General features: G+C 34.7%; 1 protein-coding gene across 1 annotated transcript; it reads right to left on the bottom strand.

Annotated features, from left to right (window-relative positions):
• Positions 1 to 2,586: 2,586 nt before the first annotated feature.
• LOC119640461 (serine proteinase stubble) lies at positions 2,587 to 9,640 on the bottom strand. Its single transcript, XM_038038531.1, has 6 exons — positions 9,230 to 9,640; positions 3,445 to 4,532; positions 3,358 to 3,392; positions 3,167 to 3,302; positions 2,796 to 3,092; positions 2,587 to 2,742 (listed from the first exon to the last, which is right to left on the bottom strand). Exons 1-6 carry the CDS (start codon positions 9,480 to 9,482, stop codon positions 2,587 to 2,589), a joined length of 1,965 nt encoding a protein of 654 aa, XP_037894459.1. The 5' UTR covers positions 9,483 to 9,640.
• Between the last annotated feature and the right edge of the window lie 12,282 nt (positions 9,641 to 21,922).

Here is a 21,922-nt window from a genome sequence, read left to right as displayed (position 1 = left end):
TTCTAATATATTAAAAGAGATGATTCCAATATCCAGAGAAGAAGACCAAGAACGGATAAAAAAGACACTAGTAATAACCAGAAGCAAATCGGCAAAAGAAAACACACACAATGAACAACTAAATATGTGGGAATGCACATCAATAAATGATATTAAGAACACAAGAAAATTAGAAATCAAATTCTAAAGCGGTATAAAAGATATGATAATTGAAAATGTTAACGAATTAAACTACACACGTGTGAGATGCAATGAATATCCAGACCATTTCGATGCGCTCTTGGAAAAATTGACATAAAAACTAAACAAGTTAAATTTCTTAGACATTAAGTCTACATGATGATATATTTAAATACATATCCAAAGAGATATTAAAAGAAAAATTCAACAATATTAAAAGAAACCGCATAAATATACTATTATACAAAGAAAGAGAAAGAATATATGATGATGAAGAAAAGTGCAAATTAATAGTAGAATACCACACTTGCCCACACTCAGGACATTTCGGAGTAAGAAAAATATCTGGCGCAATATAATAAAAAATTATATAAAACAATGCCACATTTGCCAAACAAGCAAACAAACAAAACATACAAAAGAATCTCTCACAATAACAGATACACCGTCCACATCTTTTGAAACACTAAGTATAGATACAGTAGGACCAATAAAACCTTCCAATAATTTCCGATACATATTAACAATACAATGCGAACTAACAAAATATATAATCGCACATCCTATTGTAGATAAAAGCGCAAAATCAATTGCCAAAATCCTAATAGAAGAGGTAATACTCAAATATGGCCAATTTAAAACATTAAAATCTGACAGAGGAACAGAGTTCAACAATGAACTAATAAAAGAAATTTGTCTATTACTAGATATCGAGCAAAAGTTCTCAACCCCCTACCACCACGAAACCTTAGGTACAATTGAAAGAAATCACAGAGTTCTTAACGAATACCTTTTAACTTCTGCAACAAACAATGATTGGGATAAATGGATACCATACTACACTTTCGCATATAACACTACCCTCACGTAGAAACACAATATACACATTTTGAATTGATATACGGAAAATTGCCATACATGCCCAACGAAACAATATTAAATTCAAATCCTACATACAACCCAGAAAACTACATAGATGAGCTAAAAACAAAATTAAAATATTCTTTAGAAAAGGCTAAAAGATTTTTGGAAAAAGCAAAAGCAGCAAGAAGACAACTATCAAAAGAAAATTACACTAATCCAATCGATATAAACATAGGAGATCAAATCCTATTAAACAAACACAACAGTAAAAGATTAGATAAACCCTATGAAGGACCATACGAAGTAATAGTTATAGAAGAACCTAATGTCACAATACAAATTAAAGATAAACCAAAAACTGTACATAAAAATTTAATTAAGAGATACAATACAATAAATGTAAACTAAATTTAAGAAATAAACAATTACAAACCAAACCTAGTTAAGCCTAAAAATACAAAACTATTAAAAATTTAGAACTACAAACCAAATATAATTAAAAACTAGGCATACAAAGCTATCAATAAACACTAAACACTTAAGGATTTACTTAAATGAATCAAAAAAAAAAAAAATTACCGTCTAAAATCCTCTTTCATAACAGAAAATTGTTAACGTCTATCAACACATTAACAATTTTCTCTCTAAAACGGTAAGGGTGTAGTGTGATCGCATACCATCGTATGCATCCACTTGAAGTGTGACAAAATTATGCCACTTCAGCATAACCCTTTGGATAAAATAAAATGTCACACTTCACTTCGCATGTAAACAGTGATAATTCTGTTTATATAAGAATAATGTAGTGTGTGATAAGGATAATTTAGTAAGCAATTACAATCCTGTTTAGAATAAGATAAGAATAGTTTAGTGTAAAAATTTAGTATAAATAGTGCGTAAGAAAATGAAGAAAAGGAGTTCTCATCAGAGTTCTCATAAAGCAACTCAACCAAGCGTTTTACTCGCTAAGAACACAAGGCGTTCAATCCGCCTGAACCATTAAGATTAGTGACCGTCTTATGCCGAGACACTTTGGCATTATAAAAGACGGATAGACTTGGCGTACTGCAGCCGAGCAGCATAGGGCTAAACTGCTAAACTACATTCATTAACACTTTGGGAAGAATTCATAGGGAATCTTCCCGTAAACAAATATTAAACATAAATATTTGAACGCTTCGCCATTAAACAGATAACATAAACTCACGATACTATATCAACTTTATTACAATATATTGTGTCATTTTATATCAATTTATGCTCTAGTGTCACCTTTTCTGTTCTCGAAAGTTGCATTGCTTATAATTTGCAATCGTGTCAAGAATGACATGAATGAGATTCGTACAGGTTGCAATTTTTTTCGTTTAATGTATCTCAAAAATATTACAGATAATGAAAAGTTCGGTACGTGGAGGTGTTTTTAAATCAACTTCTTGTTATTGAAAAAGAAGTTTTATTGTTAATTACAATGTCACAATTAAGACTAAAATTTTATATCATCACATGTCAAACGTTTGCGTTAATGTTTCCCTCCTTTCTTAACTATTTGAGATTTTTATAAATCCATGGTAATAAGGATGTGATTCTTGTGTAAACGCCAGGATATTGCCCTTTGCCACAACCAATACCCCATGACACGATACCAACTTGTACATAGTGGCCGGCTTCATTTACAATCAAAGGCCCTCCAGAATCGCCCTATGGTAGAATTACATAAAATTTAAATATCGCTTTTTATTACGTAAACCTACACTACACGAGTCCTTCGTCGCCTGACCAGCGCAAATCATTGAGCTTATAATGCCACCTGGAGCCGCTCTGCCGTATTTTTGAGCACATTCAGTGTTAGTCCAAATAGGTACGTGTACCTTTTGTAAAATGGCCGGCTGAGGACCACTCTCACGTAAGCTGCCCCAGCCAGCAACAATAGCCAATTGTCCGCTGTAACTCCGAGTTTGCTGGCTGGTCGATGTAGGCAAACATATTGGTCGGATTTCGTGACTAAATCTAACGGGTTCATCAAGGCTTAGTATAGCAATATCGTTATGCTAAATATAGTTGAAAAATTTTGAATCAATCGTTTCATCATTTCCTGCGGATCACTTCAATTTTTACAACTTACCAAAGTGTTATAATCAAAACCTTTATGTCGCACTAAGCGTTTTATACGACGAGTTATATGCTGAACTTCAAAATCGGTGCGTATATTATAATCTCCGAGGTGAGCAGTAAGGGCAGCTACATCCCAGGAGTTCATCCTAAGAAAGTTAAAAAAAATATTTTATATATGAGAAGAAATTGATAAAACCTTACCGTGCCACACAATGAGCCGCAGTCAAAATATGATTCTACAATAAATGAAACTTTACTTATATGTAAATAGATATGTGTATAATTTACATTTGTGATCAGACTGCCTCCACAGAATTGCGTCCCGGATTTGAAAAGCACAACAATCCAAGGAAATTCATGAGGGCTAGCGTTTGAGCCGCCAACGATGCGTTCCTGATCAGGTGAAATGGCGTTTCTGATACCACATTTTAATGGTAAGCTGGGCAGGGTAGAACTATTTGATCCAGTTGAAGATGGCCTTGAAGTAGTGGTTACAGCAGTAGTGGTCAATGGTCGGTATGTAGGATAATGTGGATATCCTGGGAAATTAGGATAACTCGGGCGTTTGGTAGTAGTAGTAGTAGTAATAGCAGGATTGGTGGAAGGCTTCATACCACTTGTTATAACTGTTGTGCTCAAATCTTTGTTAGGCATTGTTTGTGCTGAAGAAGGAGGGTGGGTAGGATAATGATGATTGGGTGGGTGTGTTGGTATAGGTGGCGGCCAATTTGCTAAAGCGGGGGGATGTGTGGGTAGTGGAGGCGGCCATTGTTGAGGTATATCTGCAAATGCTACAAACTGTGGAGCCCAAGGATAATGCGCGACACCGTAGAAAGGAGCTTTCCGCCAATCATCTTCCCTAATAGGATCGTAAACAAGGTTGTTCTCCTCTTCGTTGTCACTGGAATCATTGAATGATTCAGTCGAATGACTGAAATTATCAGGAAGCTCTACCACCTCCGCACTGTCATCATTAGGAGCGGAAGGAAAAACATTATTTAAATCAAATTGTTGCACATTTCCTTGAACGGTAGAAGGTATATTGCCTTTCTTATGGCTCATGTGTTCTCTATTAATGTCAAAAAAAGTACAGCATACGCCAATAAACTCTCTTGCGAACATATCAAAAGACCTACAAGGCTCCCGAGGTGTTATTGATGGCCATTGTTGTCTATTGTTGCGCTTATATACTTTTTGTTGTTTGCAATTATCGAAACTGACGCAAATTCCTAGCAAGCCTTGATTAGTGGCACAGTGTGGACGGCCCGCTACCACATTCTGTATATAAAAATATTGCGGTCGGTAGTATATGTGACGACTTGTGCGATTTCGGAAAATTTTCTGAGAGAAAAAATCATTTATTGGTGTTAACGATTCTGGAAAAGTATGGAGAATAAAAAAAAAAAAAAAAATTAAATTGCTTAAGAAAGGCGTTGAATTTGACGTTAACAAAAATTATTTTCGATGACCTAAATTCTTAAACGATTTACGCAACAATGGATGCAATATTTTTCTAAAGAAATGCTCCCTATGAGTAATGAAAGAAAGTCATTGAGCAGTGATGAATATTTTGAAAGCACATCGCAGCCAAATTTTTTAACGAATATACTTACTGGACGAATTAAAAATACATAAAATATATTCTCAATTTACTAAAGACTTGAAAGACAATTGACGTTGTTTAGTTATGCCGAACACGTTCGAAACTTGCTCACTTTGCATGAGTTTTAGTTCACCTTAAGATCCAGGAATCTTCTACTTATTTATTAAAACTAAAGTTTGTTTTGAAATTTTCTTACCCTCTACATAACATTAAGATTTAATAAATATATTGACTACATATAGAGACAATAAAGACTGTCATAAGTACTATAAGAAGAGCATTAAGGCCATCATAAAGATGTGTACAAATTTTTGTAATTAAAACCTAATAAATGATCTCATCCATGATCAGCTGAGTGTTTTTTATGCCGTAAAAGATACTGCAAAAGCTTGTAAGTGTCTGTTGAAATTTCATTAGTGTTTAATATACAAATAAATCATATTGCATCGTTTTACATATCATTGTCGTTGTTGCCATTTATAATAACCACGCCTACTACTCCACGTAAATTAAAATAAAGTTACTGCTCTATAGTAATGTCATTTAAATGTTTACGTTTGGGTTGCTTGAGATGAGTCAAATTACACATAAACAAATTAGAAAATTACATTCAGTCGTGGTCGAATCTTCTATACCCAGCACCGTTATCTTAAAAAAGGGCAAAAAAGTAAAAGAACTAAATTTTCATGCTCTATAGTATGGAGTGGGCGCGGCTGATTTTATCTATTTTCATAACAAAAAATTTTCGTCGTATAAGCAAGTGGGCGTAGTAGGCGTGTTTTTGGAAAAGCCTAAGTCTTTTGTAAGAGATTTTCGAGAACAGGAGAATGTTACAAGAGGTACTACACAAATGAGCAGGCGGGAAGATGGGCAGACGAATACACGCACATGTTTAAATGCATTCCAAATTTGAAAGTTTGCAAACAAATTTGAATTCTTATTCTCTATGGAGTTTTCGAAGGTTGTTTCTGTGCGTTATAAAGGTATTGAAAAGAAATTAAATTTTGATGTACTATAACATTGAGTAGGCATGGCCAATTTTTTCCACTTTTATACAGGTGCCGCATTGCCCATAGAGTATGCGTTCAAATTTTAGTTCGTTTACCTGCTTAAGTTTATGAGTAATGAGCCAAAAATCAATTACTTATTCCTTTTGAAAAAGGCATGAGTTTACGCGGTGCTGTGGGTGTGTCCTTCGATCGATTTGGGCCATTGCAAGTACCAATGCGCGTTTAAGAACTTCCAATCTTCGTTTCGAATTTAAAGGCCATTTTTGGGGCCAGGAGAATGTTTACAATAGACATTGCACAGACAGGCATACGGACAGACGGAAATGCTTAAATCGTTTTAGAATTTGATGCTGATCAGGAATATGTATACTTAGAAGGGTCCCTGGGGTGTTCTTCTGGGCGTTGCAAAAGTTTTGACAAAATGAATATACCCCTCATCCTTCGTTGATGGGTATAAAAAGATTTATTTAGTGAATATTTTGTTCTTTTACTTCTTTTGTCTGGTGATGGGTACACAAGTTTCGTTTCCAACCGAATTTAATATTTTTTTTTTTTTCTTATTTGGAATAAAAGCTGATCGGTAAAAGATATTGACATGAATTTTCCTTTACTTTCATATCGGTTCATGCCATTATTTTTCCTTAAAAATGATTTTATGTGATCGACGGACTCCGGGCTTCTGTGAAAATTTAATTCTTGCAAATTACTTTTTGTCATTTTTCCTTACAACTCTCCTCTTATTTCGCAATCTCGATAAATAAGGTCATTGAGAGTACGTGGTTTACAGCAGTAAGGGAATACTCCAGCATAGCGGCAAAGCAAAAACTTGAATAGCGCTTTATCACGTGATGTTTGCAGCAGGCTCACATAGGCATTAGTGAGGATTACAAGATCATCGACATTTCATCCTAATAAATTGGCTTTGTCACGAAATGCATGGCATTTTTCCACAGTTTTATCAGGTCATATCGCCCACGTCCAAATCGGTGTGTCCCTGGCGTTCTCCAGTAACGATGACTGCAATGACAATTTCCTGTTCAAAAATCGCATTTTCGTAATAAGCTTTAACAATTAATTTTTGTACGCTCTACAACCAAGTATGCATTGCATTCCGCAAATAAAGGCAAGATCCAAGCAGTATATTGAGAAAAACATGTGAGCCCCAATGTGACAATCTCAGAAGTTTCTCTTATTTGCGGTTACTTTCGGAGCCGCAAAAAAGACGATCCTACCAACCTTGCTTACACCAATTTAAGTCTAAATCGTGCAACCTTCCAAAAGTAAAACAAACGTAAAATATAAACTTTGAACTTAAGATTTGTATTTCAATGCAACATTCAAGCAATCTCTCTTTTCGATAAGAAGCGGACACACGATTAGTTTGATGTTACAATTTTGTGTTAATGAATATTTTGTAGGTACTATTATGATCGTTGGATTGATCACGACTGTGCACGTTTTATGGCATTTCCATGACAACCTCAATGCTCCTTTCAGTGGCGTGCGGAAAGACAAATGTATAAAACATTTTTTTCTTTGTTTGTAACTTGGCAATCAATTTGTTAAGTTAACAATATCGCACAGACTGCTTTTGATCCAGCACAATCTTCACGGTCTGGACCCTAACTTTTGACATGACACAGGTACAAGCCTTGAAAAAGGCTTGTATATCAAAGGACAGGTTAAAGGAATCTTTTGTCAAATACCTATTGTCTCGCCTACCTATATTCGCCTCCGGTAAGATGACTTGCTTTTCTACTTTATCATGTCTAACAGTCATTATTGTATAACACGTAACTTCGACAAGCTCCAACTTAACATAATATTCTCAGTAAGACGTCTGTCTGTCCTTCTGTTCACCATCTGATTTTGGAATTTTTATATCCATAAAAATAGATGTAGTTAGTTGAAACTTCAGCCGCTCAGTAACAAATCTTCCAAAAAGGAAATAAAAATTTCAACATGTTTCCATCCGTAAGTCATAACCCATAGCAAAGATCGAATTGAAATTTCATCCATCGCCACAGCCACCTAAAGTGCAAAGTTAATCAAGATCTATCGACTGAACCGCTAACAATTGCGAGAAAATAAGAAAAAAACAAAAACGAATGGTGATAGGTCTCCAAGGTTCGTTTTAAGTTATATATAACTTTCTTACTCGTCTTCGATTGGATTTAACTTAAAAATTTTTGTCACAATTCATACTGGCCTTCAAACTGACGTTTAAGAGGAACACATTTGTGCAGGCATAAGCAAAAAAGAAAAAAGAACAAAATACAAATACGAGGCATTGTTTACAAGAGCAAACATGTGTTTTTAAGCCTAAGGCACGAGTTCGTAGAAATAGAATTAAATGTATAACAAAAAAGGCAGAAACACAAATAAAATCGGAACCTCTCAGCAAATAAGCGTAAGTTAAACAGAAGCTAATTGAAATTTACTTGATTTTCTTTGTTTGTATGCGAAGCATATAGCGAACTAAACGATTGATGGCGTGAAGTGAGACACACAGGCATTGATTTGTTTTAGTAATTGTTTATCTAAATAAATAACTTAATAATTGAAATTTTAAAGCAAAAGCTATTGCAGAAAGCATAAGAGTCGTTCAACTTTCTGGGCTAATTTGCGTAAAATCTGTTCATTCAACTTCAAGTTCGATATTTCGACTATCGTAAGCCAATGAATAATAATGAATGAATAATCGAGCAAAGGAATAAAGAAAAAAATGCATTTCCCTACAACATATGCTTTCATTTATTTCTAAAATATCTCAAACTTTAAGGAAGCTTTTAAGACATAGCACGTAAAGGATGGATTTACTATGAAATTGCGACAGTGGGGCTACGTTCAATACATACATTTTATCAGATGCAAAAAAATACTTTCAAGATTTTCATTGACGTCTATAAAAGAACTATGTATGGGTGAAGAAAAAGCTCTGTTCAATTTTATAATTTTTTCATTTAACTGCTTTACGGCAGTGTTTGCAACTTTAATGTCTTGTCATAACTACGTCTCAAAAACCATACTTTTTAAGTTTCCCTTAGCTCTTCTATGTGAAGAGAGTCTATCAATAAGCGCGATACTTTTTAAAATTGTAATTTCCTCCTTTCAAATATTTTTTTCTAATCTAATAGAATTCAGCGGCTCATGATTCCTTAACGTTTAGAAATCAATAAAAAATTTTACCAAAGTCGCAGCATTTAATATGAGAATATAACTACAACGTCTAAGCTCCAAAATAACGCATACGTCTGATACGTTGAGTTGGTTTTTTTTCGCTTAATTTTAAAAAGAATCGCCACTAATGAGGGTCACTCGTAATGAAAGACGCTCTATTTCTTTTGTCAATTTTGTCAATCAATTTCTTTAAAGAATTTTTTCTTAAAAGATTTATTTGCTTGCTTATACTTCATGAATCGTAATAGCGGAGTCCCTCTGTCATATCATTTATATTTACCTTTTTCTTGAACGCTTTCTTTCGATAAGCTAATGGTTTTTTTATCATAGTCTTTGTTAGTAGCTATTATGGTTGTAGTATTTTCTTTATTAATTGTATGGGAATTTAAAAGCATTCTATTTACCGCGGCACTTCTTTCCATGTCACTGTGAGTATCATTTTTCATATTAATCTTTAAATTACCGCCGAACGTTTTGACAAACAATTGTATTAAAAGTATCCCAAAAAGGGATCTTTTCCATTTCTTAAACATGTTTTAACAGAAAAAAAAGTAGGTAATCTTTGCTTTTTGTTGTTTAAAGTATTAAAATATAAATAAAATAATTTTTCTTTTTTTCATATGATTCCTTATACAGTCAACATTTTTAATATGTCAGACTTGTTTATTTCAAGCTCCTAATTATTCACAACACCTTTTGTTCATAAACACAAAATGCGTGCGCACATATAAACGCGAAACAGAGAATATCACGAAATTTTTAAGAAAAACTTTATGAAATGACTGCATTTACGTATGCAGCAATTGTTATAGAGGGTTCGCCCGCCACTTTAATCTATGGTGTATTTATGAGTGTTGAAGGTTCGCTCGTATCTTTGGGACTGGACGTTGACAATGTTGCGACAACAGTTATGTACTCTCGTATTGATTTGAACGGAGACTGGCAAGAGAAAAAGAACAACAAGAAAACAAGCAAAATCGTAGAACTGAAGTGAAGCACACTTGAAAATCGTTGTAGTGAAATGTAGTAATCCACCAGCGCTCTCTGAACACTTGAGAGTAAATGGGTATCGCGCACGCATGCGAGGAGTTTAATTTCATGTTGCCATCTCAAAAGCGGCTAAAGTTTATGCCGTGAAAGATATTTAACTACTTGCATATCATCAAAAGAAAAATATAATAAATATTTCACGACCACACACAAGCAACGATATCAGTAGGAAATCTTCTATAGCCATTTCTCTACGCTCTTAACGAATGATCAGGATTATTATTTTATTGGGACATTATATGTGTAGTTAGCAGCTAGTTTAATGCAATCGAGATTTTAATCTAAATTAATATTCTTGCATTTTTATAATAAAATTTAACTAATTTGTTTATTGATTTTATTATGAGCATAAAATGTTACGTATATCTAAATGCAATATTATCGAAAAACCAGTAAAAACACTATAGTGTGTCACGGCTCATTATTAAAAACCCTACTTCGCCATACACTTACCCATACAACCACATTATAAAAAAGCGCTATATAGGAAGTGGTCGTAAAAAGTGTCCGATCCGAACTATTTTCAACAGTGTTCGTGCTTACGGCAAAACACGTCCGGTTGTACCAAATTTCGTCAAGATAACTTAAAAATTGTGGCCTGTAGGTTGCACAGAGGAAACCAACGCTGACAGACCAGCTTAGATCGATACAGAACGGGAAACTTCCATAGCAAAGTCAGACACGGATTCTAACTCGATCGTTATAACAACAGATGGGTCTACGCCAAGTCGTTCTAGGTGTTGCATTTAATCGCACGAACTAAATATGCCATTGTTGAACAAGTAACGTAGGTTATAAGAAGTAGCCGAGTTTTTTTCCATTTAGCTTCAAGATTTTTGAAGAAGAAAAGAGAAATTTTCTTGAAGTTGTCGAAATCGGAGCTAGGCAGAGAAGTATATGTATGTATACAATGTCACTTTGGAAATTAATTGCTTGCAGCTTAAATATAGTTTCTTTTAATGAAACGTGAAAAATTGAACGAATATGTTTGGATCCGCGCGTGGCCAATCTTCAGATTAAAATGATATTCAAGGTTACCAAGAGAAGACAACCGTAGCACCAATCCTAAAACACAACCAGGTTAATTGGTTCCAAGTCGCCTAAACTCATTTGAAGATTGAAATATCTTTAACTGATATTCAATTCAACAATACTCCTACGTACGAAATTGTCGTGAATTATTAATTATATAAATTATAAAAATATGATGTATACAGATACCCTAAAATTATTTTTTCTTCTTAGGAACAGGGTGTAAAAGTTTTTCATTCATTAAAATTTTCCTTGAAGTAAATGCACGAAAACTAAGATAGTTCTACTACGTAGGAAATAGGACGATGTTTAGCTATCTAGTCGAGCTATGCCCGCATCGTTAAGTCATGGCGAATTAGTTGCAGAATAGCATGTCGCCGCTAATAAATTTCAATACTGACACAGCCAGCTTAGTCAATTGCAGCTTCTATATTGTTAAGTTTATGCTGACATGACGTGCGATATGATATAGTCGTGCACGCACAAGCATCGCTTTATTAGTGTCGCTTTAGAAGACACAATATGCAAGTAAAACCTGGAGATTGAAGTAAAGGCGAGAGCGTTTTGTATGTCTATCCGCATAAATCATAAACTTTTGTTCTTGCATTTTCCAATATATGTGAGTTATGCGTCACGTGAATCGGTCAAAATCGATGTCAATATAGAACTAGAGAGATGCTAAACATTGAACACATGTCCCCCACGTCCTTTCTTGCTCGCGGCTTTCTTCCCCAATTCAATAAATTATGAAGCTAATAATATTTTTATAGCTTTTATTCCTTAAGGTTAGACGCGTTCAGCTCTCATTGCCTGATGCTGAACGTCTGTTCACTGCCTCGAACCACGGTGTCGTGTGACAGCACTTACCGATTGTGGATGCATCCACTAGGCGCAGCTAATACCCAATCCTTATCTCCACTTCCCCACTAATTTCTGGCCACCACACATTTGCGACATTTCCTGACCAACCATTCCTATTAAAAACAGAAAACATTAGCTTTTACTTAGTTTGTAATCTGGATATTACTTACGGCTGTTCCAAAGAGAACGGCAATTAAATATATATGTTGTATGCATACAAATATATACACAATCTATATATATATATATGTAGATAATGATTCGCACCCAATGAAAAGCGGACATATAAATGATGCACATATAAATTCTGATTCAGCGTATTAGTATATTATGCACATGCGACCGTGCGGCATGCTTTCCATGTGGTATACACGCGTTTTTCCCCGCTCGCATAAGTTGGGATTTGAAGGTGACATTTCATATTTTTTTATTGCGTGCAATTTCTTGTTTTATCGCATTTTTTATGCATTCGAGGGCTTTGCAGTTATGCAATAAGTACGCGGCCTTGTCGTTGTAGTCCAGTTAGTTTTTCACCCATAATATTGAACTATGATTAACTTAACCTATTATATCGTAGGATCATGCGATCATGATTTTGCAAGACTTTGTAAATAATTTGTAGATTTGGCAAGTACGCGTTTATCCAAACGATTATAAATTCGTATCTTCGTATTTTCAGCAATAATAACTTAAAAGGGAGGAGAAAAACAGAACATATTCACTTACAATTGAGTTACAAAGAGTATAAAAAAGTCGATTACAACTGAACCCCCGTTATATTGTAGAATAGCTTTTAGCCAATCGAAGATTTTCGGTTCAGCTTCTATTACAATATTTTTTAACGTATTGTTTATCTTTTACTTAAGTTTACACTTAATATGTATATGGATGTGAGTGCGTTTGTGCCTTACTTTCAGAGATATGCTTAAGGTATTTTTTTGTATAACTCAATTGTTAAAGTGTTTTTATCAGATTTATTTCCTGTTTTTTTAAATTCTTTTATTTTTTCTTTTTTTTTTTCTTATAATGCTTTTAATCCATTTAAATCTAGTTTCTTGATTTCGTACAAAGTCTTAAAGGCGGCTAATGATTGACTTAGCGTGACATATCTTTTTTACGTTCATAAACGGTCCCTATTGTAAAAGAATTTGATTACCGACATATTTGTATTTTTAATCAATATTATTATTATTAATGTTATGACACTTTACCAGTATCTTGAATAAAAACGAAATGGTTTTTGTACTTTTATTATTTAAATTCAATCTACCAAAGTGGTCAAAAGATAATGAATAAATCACAACATGTTAATAATATTCATAGCTTGCACGTATATTTTTCACTTTGAAAAGGTATTTATTGAGAAAAATCGGCACAATATATATTAATCAAAATATTTTCCATCATTTTCTACAGTATTTTTCCATATTTCTACATAGATCTGGACGCATGGTAATCGGAAGGCGCTGCGCCTGGCGAGAATACCGCGTGAGACGAAACTTCCCATTCAAGCTACAACACAACAACTTTGCGTCTGTTAATCGCTATTGCTAATCCTTCTTGCAACAATACTTGGTTCAGTTAATTCAATTGACATCGGTAGACATCTGCAGGAAGAGATTCATCGGGTATAACAGCTCGAAATAAACTACACCTTGCTGACCTCACCATATGCACTTTAAACTATATAGATCTGCATGGCTCTCCTGGAGGAACCTATGATTTTGAACTTGTAATTGTCATAGTAGACTCATTTTTCATAGCCAGTCACCATACGCCACAGAAAACCCTTCTTTTCTTATGTGGCAAGCAATGAATTCGCGATGTTCAAATAGTTTGAAATAGAATTTTCCCTCTTGCTGGGTCTCTCCCATAGCGAGTAAACGCCTAGAAACATTCATAAACTGCTAAGTTGTTCAAAAGTTATTTAAGTGTTTGAAGCAGGTTTTCATCCAACAAGTTCCGCAATCCATTGCCTTCCAGGCCGTTGTTTGCCATTGAGATCAAAATCGTCACTTTTAAATCCTCGAAACCAAAACCGGCAATAGGCTTAGGCAACAGATTTCTCCAAACCAACCAATAAAAGTAGCGAAAGTCCAAAATGCGATTATGAGCGTTCTATGATTAGCGTCTGTATACACTGAATAACTCAATAATACTGAACAGAAAACCATTGTCTTATATAGACAAATGTTAAAATCATCGAAATCAACGATATATACATTGATACTTTGCATTCATTTTTCATTTTCACCAATAGACGTCGTTGTTCATAATACATGCAAGCACCTGTTACTATGTTCAATAAATAAGGGAAATATTTATTTGAAAAAACTACAAGTATAAATTTAAACTTTTTTTATTAGGCCGGTGCCCCTCGATCGTTGAAATCTGGGAGAAACTTCATGTTGTTCGGTTTGTTGCGTTATGGGTTGAAATTTTTTGTGAAAGCTGGAGACTATTGTCAGAGAATTTTCGAAATGGATAAGTTTGTTGAACAAAGAATTAATCTTAAATTCTCTTTAAGGAATGAAATTGTGCAGAGAATCCAAAATGTTAGCAAAGTTGTGTAGCAATGTCGAAAATGTTAGAAAAGCTTTCTATTTCAATTATTCATTAATCCTTGGTTGTGTGTTTTTATACCCATCAGCGAAGGATAAAGGGGATGGGGCAAGAGATCAAAACGTTTGCAGTAAACGACGCTTACGAGACCATAAACTGAAATTGTGGATTAACTTAAGCATGTCCGTCCGTCCGTCTGTATAATGTCTATTATAAACGTTCTCCTGGGTGCAAAAATGAAGCTATAACTTTCAAATTTGGCAAGAATATTACAAGTTCTTGGGCGAAGGCCGGTATTGCAAATGAGCCAAATCGGTCGGAGAACAAGTCTACATTACCACCCCTCTGCTTTTCAAAAGCAACCAAAAATTGGTTGTTTGCTCATTACTCGTAAACTACGACAGATAAATGTGCAAAAATTTAAACGCATATTCGATGGCAGATGCTATAGTGCCTGTGCAAAAATGGAAAAAATTGATTACGTCTACCCAATATTATAGTGTATCAATATTTAAGTATTTTCGGTTCTTTTATTTTGTAGCACACCGAATGAAATTTCAAGAACCTCATAAAGCATATTAATTCTTGAACGGTTTCAAATTCGGAATACATCTAAACATGTCCATCAGCTCGTCTGTTCATCTAGCCGGCTATCCAACCGCATAGTATCAATGGTTCGCAAAAATTAAAATATCGACACCAAACTTGCAAAAGACCCAAACGGAATGACCCAAGCCGATTAAATGACATGCCTGCAACGCCCACACGCTTACGCAACAAAATGTTCGAACATCGCGTTTCGCGTTTTTTGCTTGTTACTTATACAACACATGCGCCATAAAAACTTCCACTTTTAATCCGAAAATAGAAAAAATTAGCCGCGCTCAGCCAATATTACATAGTATGAAAATTTGTTTCTTTCACTTTTAATCAAATCAAATTTTCTTCTTTTCTTCTCAGTTCAAATATAATTTTCTTACTTGTTTTTATTTTTATTTATTATTACGGCCAACGGCAACTGAGTTGCTGTGGTTAGAATAGGAATCAGAAATCAAAAATAAGCATTTATCTCCCCTTGTACGTCTCCTGAATAGTTTTATACAATTTTTATAGGCGTGGCATTCGATTTTGCAACGACGAAACTGACGCAAACGTTTTCCGCGATCAGGACGAAAACGTTTATCAATTATCGGTTTAGTCGCGAACGAAAGTCAACTTTCAGATAAGCGAGTAGCTCTCTGCATTTAATAATAAAATAAGTGGCGCATATTTATGAAATAGAGATCAGGGCAATTCCATCGATTTTAAGGATTGATTTGCGATTGGCTTGTTTGTCTTCGTGCCAAAAAAATTTTAGATGTTTTGTATGACCGGCGATGATGTGGAATATACAATAAGACCTTAGAGGCCCTAGATCGCATTCAATGAGAGGCTCAGATGCCACAACTCTCGATACACTTGAGCTTCGGCTCGATACGTTGTGCTTATGTTTTATCTTTTTATTTATTTACGTATTTAAATACACCGTTAGCAAGATAAACAGTTAAGAGTAAATATGATTTCATCGGGCGAAACCGAGCAAAGAAAAACTGATATACCCAAAAAGTACACTAAGGCATCTAAAATGTAATGACCGTCACTCCTATAATTCTCTAATTTAGACTAGATCACGGCGTTTAATTCAATACCATTAACAAAATGGTTATGAACGAAAAGTAAAATATTTATCATGAATTAGGACTTACAAGTAAAGCTACTCCCGTCACTTAAGTGGTGAGAATTAGATGTTACGCCAAGTAAATAGTTAAACGAGTGATTCATTCCTTATCAGGATGTGAAGAAGGAGAATTAGACAAAACTATATAATAACATTTGTAGGTACATTGCAAAGAATGAAATTACGGAAGTTAAAGATAAGGTGAATTACTTTGAATTGGGGAGTCTTCTTAATAAAACAAATTAAGCAAGACCGACCTCACGTGATCGCTTGAGTCGTCCATCGAAAATAAATTAGAAAACTCTTTAAATTGTTCACAAAGAACAAGGAAACGGTAAAACAGTTCACAATTACTCGTACACTGTGACAAATGAAAAGAGATGAATTGCTTGAGAATAAAATCAAGCCTACCACGAAAGATCACGAAATATCAACTTGAGAAAGTTTCAGTAAAAACGGTATTGCAAGAACCAGCCTTTTGTGCTCAATGCAGTAATTGTAAATGGGAGACCACACGATAGGCCTTACCAAAATTGTGTAAACGCCTTTCGAAACGTAAGGGTTATCAAAGTCCCACACCACCACCACCCTCCGCTGGAAACTACAAGTGTTGTTCTATCATAAACCACGCCGACTTCAAAGGCCCACCATCTGACATATATTCAAAATTGATAGCGTTAGTGGACAATCTACATATTATGTAAAAGCGTGTCCGGCGCAAGTGTGATACAGTCATTTTGTCCCACTGTGAGTAAACGTGTTACCTATTTGGAAAGCTTTCTCCACTTTTAGCTATCCCTTACAGCTTCACTTTTCAATTATCGCGAACAATATCCGAAACTTGTTTGTTTTGTTGCGGTATAAGCACCTCTTTCGAACGTCCAGTTGGTTTAACGTCACCGGTGTCCGTGCGACTCCGTTTCCAAGTGTTCTTATTGTTTGTAAAAGAGTTTGTGTGAGAGCGGTTCGACAAATTTTTCCATTTCATTCATTCGTCCATTCATCCAATAGGAATGCTTGCAATTTAAAATTTGGAATTCCATTTTTCATTGATTTTTATCACGACATATTGAACATGTAAATTTAATTTGACTTGACGATTTTTTCAAGCTTTATTGCTATCTGAAGCCCAAAACATGTTAGCCTAACTGATTTTATTAAAATATCTCACAAGTTGGGACCTGTAGATTGCACGAAACAACGCAAAAGCAGATTTCGAAGGGACAAACAAGCTTAAGCAATAAAAAGAGATTTCACTTTATGTACTTCCTCGTGTTCGATGCGGCGCATGCGCAACGCTAATAATCTATCATTGACACGAAGGTTAGCTTGGTCAACAATGGAAATAGTACGCTCCCGTTAAAACAAAATGTTTTATAGGTTTTGGTTTGAGAAACCCTACATATATCTGTTACATTAGTTAATCCCAAAAGTATGCTTTAGTTTTTTCAAAGTTTCTCAAAAGATTTCTGCTTAAGCAGAGCTCTGATTGTCTTTTATTATTCTCATTCTATATTTGCGTTTTATTGCAGAGCCTGATTTTCCATATTTGCAAGTATTAGCATCATTTCAACCGCTGCCTATGACAGCCTTTTATTGTCCAGTTGACACTTCATGAAATTACCAACAGGTCAATAAATTAATCAAAGAGTTGAAGCCTAGCGTATTAGTCATCCTAGAAGCATGTACAAAACCACATCCGAGTGAGTGCTCCGAATCTTTTCATAGAATACCCAGTAAGCATAACAGAGCAATAATTAATAAGAGACTGATTTTAGTTAGCTACCTCTCATTTGAACGGCTTATCTCGAAATCATTTGGTTGTAAGTTATATGGGGTTTTATTCGAAATTCGAAATTTATTTCGAAAAACTAAAGGGAAAATAAGGGGCAAATTTGACGCTTCTTTGTTTGCAAGCAAGCAATATGGTACAATCAATATGGTACAATCAATAACAAAATCGTACAAACGTAATTGTATAAAATTTTTGATAAAATGAAATGAAGTGAACTAATAAAAACCATATGAAGTTCATATATAAAAATCAAAGAAATTATAACCATTTTTAATGACACGAAAAAAAAAGAAATTCGATATATTATGTGAAATGGAATTATCCGAAATTCCAATGAGTTGTAAGTAATGAAGTGCAGTCAGCTATGGCTAGTATCGTAAGAAAAATCTTCCACAAGTGGAACAAAGCCTTAAGTATAATCGTAATGCGAAATTTTAGGTACATTTTGTAATTACACATTAATTTGACAGATTACTCGTGACAGATTGCGAGGCCGAGTATGCCATTCCAAGTAAGAAACGAAAGCAAGTGCATTTTTATTTTTAGTATTGATAATTGCACGACTATTAACAAAAACAATTATTCTTTCCGAGGTGTTCATCCTGTGATGAAAGGACAAAAAGTTTTGAAAGGGCTCTGGGTTGTAACAATTTGGAGTGCTTAGTGCTTAGGCAGTACCTTCGGAGTGATCAACAACATAAAAAAACATAGCTAAATCAGGAGCGAAGGTTGAACGACCACGTGAATTCGAATATGAAGATTCGGATTAGGTTAACTCAATTTTCATTAATTATTTTCATTGTAGACTTAAACTCTAAATTTTGTAGCTATTTATTCTTACAGCACAAGAAGTTACAAGGAACGTACAGTATCTTGAAATAAATTTCAAATCAAACCTTACTTTTGCATTATGCAAATTCTCTATTCCGGATGCCGGTTCTTATTCCGTCGCTTACTCGTACTTCATAGTACACGCAAATGCCGTAAAATACTCTAAAAACTTTGAGAATTTTCCCATTTTCCTTAAAGCTCTTCCGCTCTTTCGTTAAAGTGAGCCATCGGACGTGACAAATGAAATGAAAAATGAGGTTTAGATTTTTAAAACATAAATTTAATGCTAACCTTTGCAGACACCAACTCATCTCTCAACAACATGGTTCACAAATATAAAAAAGATTGTGTTTACACATTTTCAGGTAACGTGGGTGGATTCGAAGTCTATCGCAAATTCCTTCTCGGTTTCATAAGAATTCTTCTTCGTGAATCCTGATCCTCTTATTGCGCCAAATACTATGATATGAACACGCGAAGCGTTCTGCTTAAAATTTACTGCTCAACAATATGTGACCTACCTTTTCTTTTAATTTTTTTCCCAGAATAGATTACGCCTGCTGGCTATATACCCAGTGCAGTGATGACTTCCTATTATTTGTTGGTCCTTTGCGCTTTTTCACTGATAACGATAATTGATGTGATGATGTTTGGAAAGACTGACGGTTCGGTATTGATTACAAGCTTTAGTGGTTTAAGGATATTAATGAGACTACTAGAGTAAGAAGCCAACAAACGGAATTAATTTACTTGTCTTTCATAAATTTAAAATTTTTTGCCTTAGTTCAGCTATTGGTAGGTAAGCAATTTTGTTTAGAACTTACTTTTCCATTCATTGCAGCCTTTTTCTATCATAAATGCGATTCTAGACAAAAAAAAGAAACTAATACTAACTCTAAGCATAAGAGAAAGTACTTCTCGCCCCTTTTGTGCAAACATATAGCAAATAAAACTCGAAACTTGAAAATGAAACATATCTAGCACTGTACATAATCAATGGCCGATTTACTTTCGCGGTTCGCAGTACTATCCCAGACGTATTAAACTCAGTTTTATTATATTTCATCATTAAATTGACAATTATATATTATTGATAATTAATTGTTTATACACATCGCTAAAGGATGGGGCCAATTTTGTGAGTTGGAGCGTTGAGAATTTATTTATTTATTTATTTTATTCCACTTATACTAGAAACTCAACTAAACAAATAACAGTCGAGTTCAATAGGCTCTTAATGCAAAACTAATATTAATTAACAATAAAGTTGAGTATAAGCATAATAAAACAAATAAGAAGAAAAAAAAAAGAAAAAGAAAAAAAAGCATGTACACTATCAGCATAGGAGCACACTTACAACCGGTACAGGACCAAATTGCAAATGAACCCCTAAGCCATCGCAAACATGCATAAGCCTGGCAACCGATAATAAATTGACAATAATTCACTTTCGAAACGTAACGACTTTTTAAGGATAAAAGCTAGTTTAAATCGCGCGTATTAAGCAATAAGCAATGCTTTAATGGACTTTAAAGAGTCCGATAACGAGAATAAGTGGTAGACGTCATTTAGGTTCTTGCAAACGACTCTGAGCGGATTGAACAGCTCATAATTAAATTTACACTGATTAAGGTTAACCAAGATAAAGTGCCTCAAGAAGCGGTTAGGGACATTAAAGCTTATTTCACCAAGTAATGAAGGCGAGTCAATAGCACCATTTATTACTTTAATTAGAAAGGAAACGCCAAGAACAAATCTACGTTTCTCAAGAGACGGTAGGGACAGCAGAAGTAACCTATTTTCATACGGACGAAGAGAGGCAATCGGATCCCAACCCAAATTTCTAAGGGCAAACAGCAAGAATTGCTTTTGAACAGATTCAATTGAATCTACGTAGCACCTATATGAAGGAGACCACACAACTGAGGCATACTCGAGTATGGGTCTAACCAAACACATGTACAGCCTCTTCGTAATGTAGGGATCATCAAGCTCCTTGGACCACCTTTTTATAAAACCAAGCGCGGACCTAGCTTTGCTAATCGAGAGCTCAATATGCAAGTTAAAACGTAACCTATGGTCAAATAGAACGCCTAAATCTGTAATCGAATCGACGTCCTCCAACTTATGCGAATCTATGAAATACTGAGTAATGAATGACTTTCTTCTTGAGAATGAAAGCTTCTTACATTTACTCAGATTTAGTTTCAGAAGATTCAAAGAACACCATGCAACAAAATTATCCAAATCACCTTGAAGCTGATGTGATTGAGGTTCAACAGAGAAGGAAGAAAACAGTTTCACATCATCAGCATATATTAAGATCTGGCTGGAATTAACCACCGATGGGAGATCGTTAATGTATAAACTAAATAAAATAGGACCTAAGTGACTTCCTTGAGGTACGCCAGACGTAACGGGGAATTCATCCGAGGTGATGAAGTTAAACAAAACTCTGAAGGATTTATTGTGCAGATAAGAGCTTATCCATTTCACTAAGTAGGGTATGAAACCAGAGGCTTGGAGTTTAAAGATAAGTAGTCTATGGTTAACCATATCAAATGCTTTGCTTAAATCAGTGTAAATAACATCTGTGCGAGAGCCGCTAGAAAAAGTCTTGAAAACATGACAGGTAAACTCTAACAAGTTGGTGACTGTAGATCGGCGAGCGCAGAGCCACTTTTCGAATATTTTTTGAATAACGAGTTTTTTCTATTCTTGTGATATTTAATTGTCTTATTAAATCACGGGGGACGCTTGCTTCGAGGTCGACAATGCTTGATCGGAACAGATGCAGCAATAGCCAGATTTAATGTATTGTAGAACGATGGCAGCTTTCAATACTACCGGTTGAGAAATCAAGCGTCCGATGTGAAAGACGATGTTTTAGTAATACAATATTGATTTTATGAAAATCATAATAATTATTTAAAAAAGTTTGATTTGGCACATTAAGGCATTTCAACAAACCATCATTAATATGATGAAAGGAAATGCATATTGATGGATGATAAGGATCCTCAGGTAAACTAAGAGGTGGACAACGATTTACGTAAATCTCGGGAAAATTGGCAAAGCAGAGATCAAGCAGTCTACCATTACAATTAGGGGTACGATTATATTGA

Source organism: Glossina fuscipes, unplaced genomic scaffold (genome assembly GCF_014805625.2).
Source record: "Glossina fuscipes isolate IAEA_lab_2018 unplaced genomic scaffold, Yale_Gfus_2 121, whole genome shotgun sequence".
NCBI lineage: Eukaryota > Metazoa > Arthropoda > Insecta > Diptera > Glossinidae > Glossina > Glossina fuscipes.
Note: the sequence above shows the minus strand (reverse complement) of the source record. Positions and strands in the feature narration are given on the sequence as shown.